Raw genomic sequence first — 8,678 nt, 5'->3', positions numbered from 1 at the left:
ATAATTAACTTATAACTGAAATCCCAAAAGCAAAAATAAATAAATAAATAAATAAATAAATAAATAATAATAAAAATACCTTTCAGTGTTTTAGTTTGTTATTTTTTATGAAAATTTTTCCCCTGCTTTTAACATTTAGGCCTAAGAAACTTGGTTTCAGTGGATTGGGCCTCAGTCGGCTTGAGGATGAAAAGAATTTGGATCTATTTAGTCACTGCAGGTTTTTTGTGTTAATATTTAGTGTTAATCAACTTACAAATATGAAAATAAACTTGTTTCTGGGATAAAATATAAAAGCATTTGTACTGTACATTGATTAAAAAAGTTCTAAGGTGCTCAGGCATAAAGAAGACTGCTTAAAGTAGAAGGTGGTGAAAAGATTAGACATCAAATCACACAAGTAAAAAAAATAGAAACAGAACCAACATGTAACCAGTATTAGTAAAAACTGTAAATAATCCACATTTTATTGCAAAATTCATCATTAGTATAACTGCATTCACAGTTTAACAGTCTTATGAAAGGTAACGTGAAAATAACGCATAAAACAACAACAATAAGGCCATAAATACACAAAAATAACACACTTGCGGAGAAACATAATTCGCTCAATTGACGCAGATACATTCATTCTGATGAAATGCGCATAGGTAAAACATGACGTTTTGTGATAAAATTTCTACTAGACACCCCATAATAATAATAATAATAATAATAATAATAATAATAATAATAATAATAATAGAGAGAGACCAAAAAAGTGGCACATGCGTGTTCCGGACTAGTTTTGGTCCAAGATCTTAGGTCCTCTGGACCTAAACAATAATAATAATAATCAAGATAAGAGATCTCGCGCGCACTCAGTCCGAATCGAACAGGCCGAAGTATTTGGCTGTGTTGGAGAAGTAGATATAAGGCGCAGCGTTGGTGGGGTAGAGGACGGGGACAGGCATGGGGACCAGACAGCCTCCCAGCAGGCCGCTGCTGTCCTTATAAAAGCCCCCGAGCTGCGCGTTCTTCCCCGCCTCGGGGAAGTGGTCTGCGGCCAGCGGGCCCTCCATGTCCGTGGACAGCTGTCTCTTGAGCTTGTTGCGGCGGTTCTGGAACCAGATCTTCACCTGCGTCTCGGTGAGCTGCAGGGAGCTGGCGAGGCACGCTCTCTCCGAGCTGCTCAGGTAGCGCTTCACGTCAAAAGTCGCCTCCAGTTGGAAGATCTGTCTTTTGGAGAAGATGGTGCGTGTCTTTTTCTTGACCATGGCGCTGGTGTCCGCCGTGGATTCCTCCTGCTGCTGCTGATGCTCCAGTGCGTCCTCGGCGCGGTGCGCGCCTTGCGCCCCGGGAGAGGAGCCGAGAAGCTGGGATGTGTTGTCCCCGCGGTTCGCCGGGTGGATTCGTGTCTTCGCTGTGAGTGAGAATGTGCACGTTTTCAGGGTTTTAAAAGATTACTCAACAAACAATGAACAAAAAGTCATTAAAACGATCACTGCGGTACTTTTTGTTCTTTACTCGTTATTCTTAGCCTAAAGACTACATTAACGTATTTAAAAGATAATCACTAAAAGTAAAGAGTCCTATACCTGTGTCTTCTGACAGGCTGTCCCGCGTCCTCCGGACGTCCCAAGCCTTCTCATATCCACTGTGAAACTCGTTTTTTACTCCACCGACTCGCTGCACCTTGAAACCGTCTGAGTCTTCCCCGTCCCGCTGCTTCTTCAGGTTCAGGATGCTATCGATAGTGAAGGTGAGGCACGCGCTCCGACTCGGGGCGTTCTCCGTGCTCATGATGGCATCTCATCCGCTCCGCGCTAGCAATCCAGAAACACCGCGCTCCCGCGACGCTCCGCTCCCACCACCATCGCTCCTCTAATGACACTTATCCTGGGCTGGCTCGCGGCTCGTTAAGAACCCGGAAGTCTGCGGTTTAGCAGCTTTCTATTGGCTGAGCCGAAACAAGAGGGCGGGATGTACATTTGGCAACCGTGTTTTAGCTAAAACGTTTCTCTTACAAAAACAAAGCTAATGTTAGCACAATTTGAAGAGAAAGTTTAGTCATGTTCATTTTGATTTTCTTTTAATGTTCAAACTGGGTTATGTTAAAGTGACATTGCAGCCATTCTGACATGTGACCATATAATAGTTAGTTGCAATACTCCAGGGCTGCCCCTAGCCAAAGTGGGGCCTTAAGTGGAATTGTAATGTAAAAATTATTATTTGATATTTTAATAATAATACACATTTTGGAGACTGAAGTTGTTTTAAAGTGGCAGTATGTTTCCTGGTTTTAGGGGGCAGTACATACATTTCAAGGTACTATATCACCATGACTGTCGCTAGTTTAAAAAAAATTACTGTTACCTGTGGAGCAGAAAGCATACAACCTCGGAGTGACTCCTCAGATTTTAAGGATCCTACTGTAATTCCATGGAGAGAATGCAATGCGGTTGCTAGTTTTCTGGCGCTGTAGTTTCCGAATCTGCTCGGGGTTTTACGCCTGCAGATGACATAATCGTACTACGACAATACCTCTCAACCAAAATGTATTGCAACATTTTGATTCTGTTCTTTCACGTAGGTTTTGGCAAGAGTTTAGCAGTTTTGTTGTTAAATTTGTGTTACTTACTACCTAAGCATTTTCAAACATGGTAGAATAACTTCCATAAGTCGTACATCCAGCCAATCATCGAGTGTGACATCATCAACAGGACCAGGACCCCAAGCTGGCCAGAAGGAAACATGACGTCTAATATAGCATCCCCCAAAGACGCTAAACCTGCGCCCTATGTACGTTAAGGCCTGATTTTTATGGTTATATGGTACAAAGCCACCAATAATTTTCAAAGACTGGACATCATTTTATTCATTTTTAACAAAGTTTCGATTGATACTTCCAGAGATTACATGTAAAAAATATGCATTGTCTTTTTACAGCTGTTACGGTGTATCTGCAGACAAGCTAGGTTTTGAAGGCAAATACCAATCTTCCCTCTGAGACGCTTCTCCCAGAACCATAAACCCATGATGCTGGACAAAACGAGATAGGGCTAGACACCAGTTGCCGTTTTCTATGTCCAAATGTCTGTTGGCCGTGACTTCAAATGGTGTTTTTCTTGGGACTCTGTTAGTTTGTCCTAAAGTTGAAGTGGTAGCAGCCGGCTGTTTCTCCTTCTCAGGTATTACTGAGCAGAGAACGTCTCACGTCAGGGGTGTTCTGTTGATAAATACGTGAGTGTGTAATGAGTGGAAGACCAAGGGGACATGCAGCGATTCGGTGACACCCACAACTGGATGGTCCAATAGTGGATTAACTTTTACACAGAAACAAACATCAAAATGGCCATTTCTAAGATCTGAATTTAGCTAACTGGTTGTCTTCAATGAAACGTCTCATGTCAAAACCACACAAAGGGGCAAATAGTGTAACATGTGGTTCAAATATTTTATTTATGTGAACATAAAGTGTACAAAACTATAGCCTACAAATTTTTAAGTAGATGTAAAGTGAAAGAAGAGTGCTAAACATTACTGTTAACATGTCTTTCTGCTAGCAATCAAAATAGCAAGTGACAACAATAAAATAATCAAAAGCTCTTTTCTTTTTAAACGATTGTGTTTCGATTTCTTCCATTAAATTAGCTTGATATGTTTTAAATTACGGACAAGCTTAACATTTGGGGTGAGATGAAAAACCTGGAGAATTATGCCAGAAAGAATTTAAGAAACCGATTTGAAGTGGTTTTGTATGTTGTCAGTGGAAATTCTTGAGTATACGCAGAACGTTGGAAATAAAATTCATACGATCCAGAGGATCAGACTGATAAAGCTTAAGTGACTCACACTTTTCAGGTTTCTCTCCTCCTTTAAAAGAACAGTTCAGATCTTCTAAAATGGACTTCTTCGTGAAATGTATGGAAACCGTGTTACCTGGTATATGTAGCTCATTGAACAGCTTAAATTAGGAGAAAATAATGTCTAATCTGAACAACATGAATATGCTAAAACACTGACAGCATTAGCAGCAGCTAGCAGTCGCTATTTCCTGTGAAGCCTGGAGAAACTTCAATTACAGTAACTGTGTAAGGCAAAACAATATGGTAATTGATAGCCATTAGCGTGTAAATTTTATAAGAATGATCTTTGTATGTATGTATGCTGTACAGTGAAGCGAGGAATGCCCAGACCTCTACATCGGAGAAACCAAACAGCCACTTCACAAGCGCATGGCACAACATAGAAGAGCCACCTCCACGGGACAGGACTCAGCAGTTCATTTGCATCTAAAGGACAAAGGTCACTCTTTCGAGGATGCCAGCGTTCATATTTTGGACAGAGAGGACAGATGGTTTGAAAGAGGAGTAAAGGAAGCCATTTATGTCCACTGTGAGCAACCATCTTTGAACAGAGGCGGTGGTTTACGACTTCAACTGTCTGCCATCCAGTTTTGAGATCCCTTCCCAGATGCCTCAACGCCCACGCATATCCTGGGCCATCTGACCTCAGGAATTCACATGATAGGGTGGGGCCAGGCTTCACAATGAGCTCACCTGAAACTCTGGCTGAATAGGACCCACACCCACCCTCACACCTTGGCTCATGTGTTTATGTAGAAGATCATCAGGGGGTCTTTTGTTCCCTCTTCGGGGGGAAACTCCCACTGGGTTTGAATCTGGGACTCTCCACCATTTGACCTTAGAACCAGTGTTGCCAGATGTACGATATTTATCGTATTTGTACCATAATTTTGGGCTCTGTACGATGTACGATCAATAGTTTCAAAAATCCTCAAATGTACGATAATTTCACATTGCATCTAGTAACACCGTCTTTTGCTGTGGCTTTCCCAAGTCAATTACATAATTTTAAACTGTTCTGAAGTCAGATTTCACCTCAGTGCTTACAGGTTTATGCTATTGTGTCCATTACAAAAACTGACTCTGGGTCTGTACAATAAATAGCCCAATCACATCGATAGGGCCTACTCTCGCGAGAAACTGTAAGGTTATATAATGTGGCCAATTCCTCACTCCAATATATATTTAGTCGTGTATAGAACGTTGTTATCAAATTTATAATGTACGATAATTTGTACTGAAAAACGATAATTTAGGCCTCTCTGTACGATATTGTGGGATTTTGGATCTGGCAACACTGCTTAGAACTGAAGAAGCCTCTCGGATGAGAGGTGAAACGTCTTCAAGCAACTCAAAGAAGTCCAGACGCTTTTCTTTCAAAGCTCCTTAGACTACAATGACCTGGATGACTGAAAACCGTCACAGATATAAGAATGATCTTTATTTCTCCAACCTGAGGTTGTTCAAGTGGCAATCTACAATGGGTAAAAGAGGTCTGACCCTTTGCTTTCAGTCACACCAGTCCACTCATCTGAGGTGTTGTGATTGGTACTGGATGGATGAAGTGGTGGATCAAAGGATGTGGGACAGCATCTGAGAGAGTCAGGACCGGTGAGGACATGTGAGGAAGGCTGCTCAGGGTCTGAGATGGACCAGCATCCTCATGATACTGCACAGGAGCCCTGCGAACCACGTAGGGGACAAGAACACTGGCAGCCTCCATGTCAGCGCTGATCTGACGCTTCCACTTGTTCCTTCGGTTCTGGAACCAGATCTTCACCTGGGTCTCTGTAAGCTGCAGGGCGGCAGCCAGTCTGGCTCGCTCAGAGCTGCTCAGGTAGTGCTTCAGGTCAAAAGTAGACTCCAACTGGAACACCTGAGTCCGGCTGAACACGGTTCGCGTCTTCTTCTTCTTCCTCACCACTTGTGCTTCTCCTGAGTTCAAGGGCAGAAGAACGTTGTGATGTATTATGTCATGTGACATTAATACAAATGAGAATTTATGCATCAGAAAAAAATAAACGACCATAACATCTAAACTAGCTGTAGACACCTAGGATGAGATGTTTGCATTTAGTTAAAATAGCAACATGACAAGATGTTGAAGCTTTATGGGACTAAATCTCACACGAGTCCTAAACTGATGAAAAATATGATTGAGAATAACCAGACAACACAAATCAGACTGTAAAAATTATTTATGAAACTTTTGACATTTCAAATGCTGATTAAAAATGGTAAATGGTCTGTATTTGATATAGCGCCTTCTAGAGTCCTGGAACCCCCCAAGGCACTTTACAACACAATCAGTCATTCACCCATTCACACGCTGGTGGGGATGAGCTATGATGTAGCTACAGCTGCCCTGGGGCGCACTGACAGGCGAGGCTGCTGAGCACTGGCGCCACCATCAGTGGGCAAGTGTCTTGCCCAAGGACACAATGACAGCAACAGACTGAGCGGGGCTTGAACCTGCAACCTTCCAATTATGGGGTAAGCATGCGCCTGTGCCACCGTCACCCCATTAAAATGTGTGCTATAACAAGAAGGGGTTAACGCGTGACACATGTTTGAGATTAACACATGCAACGGTGTGTAGTTTAATGTAAAACGTCATAGAAACAGACCTATTCTGTAGCTAAAGCTAATTCCTGCACTTCACTTTTAAACCAATATTAGCAAGATTTTAGCAGAGAACACATCAGTGAGATATTTAGGTAGAAAACTAACTTTATTCCTTTGGCCCATCAAATAAAACCATTGCTCCATGTTTTCAACGGCTGAAATGAAGACCGTGTGTTGAAAATTGCTAGAACTATACTTGTTTTGGTCAAGTCTTTAATGTAATGTCATGAAGTTGCATAATTTTACAAGAATTAGCATGATATGTGATCGGGATGTCTCTCGGCTATACCACAATACATTTCAACTCATTGGCAAAACTGACAGAGTTGTTGCTTTTATTGTGTTTGCTAATGTGAATTAGATGTGTCAGCCGTTTTTATTTGGGTAGAAGCTATATATTCATCACTTGTATTTGTAGAGTGAATTGGTGCTGGGATTTAAATTGACCTTGACTTGTGATTTGTATTCAAATCTGTTTGGTGGCCGGTATTTTGCTAATTAACACACTCGCAAATGACAACATTACAGTCCGTATTCTATAATTTTTAGGGGGTGGGCAAAAAGTTATTTATGTCTAATATCTGAAGTTTACAGTTATTTTTCATTATATTTATTAACAAGAAACAACTTAGATTGCCCCCAGACCTCGAAACTGTTAGCTACACCCCTGGTCCTGTAATAAAGCTGTACTGCTGATGCGTTCTCTTCTATATATAAAAATACACAAAAACTAAAAGAATCTGCCAGTTTTGACTCTTTTTCCCATTCACGGGTCACCTGTCTCACAGCTGTCCTCGGCGGAGACACATGAAGACCGACCAGTCTCCTCCCGATCCCCGTCTTCCCCGGGCTGTCCCGGTAGACCCGGGGAATCCCGTGCATATGCAGACGCGGGAGGTTCATCTGAGCTGCCATGAGAACCTGCGTGAGAAATCACCAACGGGGACTAAAACTTCACTTGCGCCAGAGACTATAGGCACAAAAATGATTCAGATTCAGATTTAGGCTGCTAAACCAGTTAAACTGGGACTTTAACAGCTTTGCAAGCGGCTGTTATTTATGCTCACGCGTGTTCACTTCAGATGTGATGAAGTGGGTAAATGAAGGCGACTTTACTTGTAGATTCGCCGTTCTCCGCGTTTGGAGCGGTCCAGCTTTTCCTGAGAATTCCCGTTTCCGTCGGTTCGGATCCATCACAACCTCCTGGATTCTCCCCTTCATCATCAGCTGATGAGGAATCTCCTCCAGAGGCCCGCAGCAAATTCTCTATAAAAAACGAAGATCCTCTCAGCGAAGCGCGCAGTTTCGGCTCTTTATCGTCCAGCATCTTCCTCCTCCTCCTCATCATCCTCACCCCACGGGCCTTCCTTCATAGGTTTCACTCCTAAAATCCGCATCAGCTTAATTCGCGAATCATTCCTTAGAGAGGATCGTGCTTTCCCCCAGGAGTCTCTCCTGCACCATCATCCGACATACTCCGGAGATCCAGAGCTTTCCTGCAGAATCAGGAGCTTCTCCTGCTGGCTGGTGATGCTCTGCCTTCAGGGACAGCTGAGATGTTGGATGTAGGTCAGCTAGGAGCAACCCGACGCTGCTGTCCGGATGGAGGAAGAGTTATGATGAAGGACACACTACCGCCTGTTACTGCTGTTCATGCAAGATAGAAGTTGTTTTAATTCGACTTTTATAATTTGATCTCTAATAACTAAACATCAGGTTGAGTTTTACACGGACTGTTTCAGTCTGCTCTCCTCTGGTGGGATACGACTTCATTCAGTTTAGCAAAAACAGAGCAGACGAGTCAGGAAGGCATGTTGGTCTTTAGTTCAGAAAGGAACTGGTTTGCGTTTAATGGAGTCTGTGTGTGTGTGTGTGTGTGTGTGTGTGTGTGTGTGTGTGTGTGTGTGTGTGTGTGTGTGTGTGTGTGTGTGTGTGTGTGTGTGTGTGTGTGTGAGAGAGAGAGAGATTTCTAAGGAAATTATTTTTATGTATAATATTATTATTTATTGGATATCTTGAGTGTGGCTAAATTTTCTTGTATTTACGAGTTTTGTTTACAGCATTTTTCTTTTGAAAACAACATTTTCTGTTTAGCTTTGCTGTAGCCTCTACTTTTGGTTTATATTCAGTGAAGAAGAGCTGTAAAATAAACAAACAAATAACTAACTAAATAAATAGGTTTATTTATTTATACATAAATGTTTA

At 42.2% G+C, this 8,678-nt stretch overlaps 2 protein-coding genes across 2 annotated transcripts; both read right to left on the bottom strand.

The window, feature by feature from the left end:
- Positions 1–438: 438 nt before the first annotated feature.
- Positions 439–1,885, bottom strand: LOC107377403 (homeobox protein HMX1). Its single transcript, XM_015946948.3, has 2 exons — positions 1,578–1,885; positions 439–1,402 (listed from the first exon to the last, which is right to left on the bottom strand). Exons 1-2 carry the CDS (start codon positions 1,780–1,782, stop codon positions 861–863), a joined length of 747 nt encoding a protein of 248 aa, XP_015802434.3. The 5' UTR covers positions 1,783–1,885; the 3' UTR covers positions 439–860.
- A 525-nt stretch (positions 1,886–2,410) lies between these two features.
- On the bottom strand, positions 2,411–8,435 carry LOC107377378 (homeobox protein HMX1). Its single transcript, XM_015946913.3, has 3 exons — positions 7,590–8,435; positions 7,251–7,394; positions 2,411–5,783 (listed from the first exon to the last, which is right to left on the bottom strand). The coding sequence occupies exons 1-3, from the start codon at positions 7,819–7,821 to the stop codon at positions 5,362–5,364; spliced, it is 798 nt and encodes a 265-aa protein (XP_015802399.3). The 5' UTR covers positions 7,822–8,435; the 3' UTR covers positions 2,411–5,361.
- Between the last annotated feature and the right edge of the window lie 243 nt (positions 8,436–8,678).

Source organism: Nothobranchius furzeri, chromosome 2 (genome assembly GCF_043380555.1).
Source record: "Nothobranchius furzeri strain GRZ-AD chromosome 2, NfurGRZ-RIMD1, whole genome shotgun sequence".
Taxonomy (NCBI): domain Eukaryota; kingdom Metazoa; phylum Chordata; class Actinopteri; order Cyprinodontiformes; family Nothobranchiidae; genus Nothobranchius; species Nothobranchius furzeri.
The sequence above is the reverse complement of the archived record's forward strand: the minus strand, read 5'-3'. Positions and strand labels throughout refer to the sequence as shown.

What these genes read in the sequence shown, in the direction of transcription:
- LOC107377378 (XM_015946913.3), bottom strand. Translation starts at nt 7,821, where the DNA reads ATGATGAGGAGGAGGAGGAAGATGCTGGACGATAAAGAGCCGAAACTG. An exon ending in GGAGAACGGCGAATCTACAA is followed by an intron (nt 7,395 to 7,589) that starts GTAAAGTCGCCT and finishes TTTCTCACGCAG; the next exon opens with GTTCTCATGGCAGCTCAGAT. An exon ending in CGAGGACAGCTGTGAGACAG is followed by an intron (nt 5,784 to 7,250) that starts GTGACCCGTGAA and finishes CCTTGAACTCAG; the next exon opens with GAGAAGCACAAGTGGTGAGG.
- LOC107377403 (XM_015946948.3), bottom strand. Translation starts at nt 1,782, where the DNA reads ATGAGCACGGAGAACGCCCCGAGTCGGAGCGCGTGCCTCACCTTCACT. An exon ending in CAGCCTGTCAGAAGACACAG is followed by an intron (nt 1,403 to 1,577) that starts GTATAGGACTCT and finishes TCTCACTCACAG; the next exon opens with CGAAGACACGAATCCACCCG.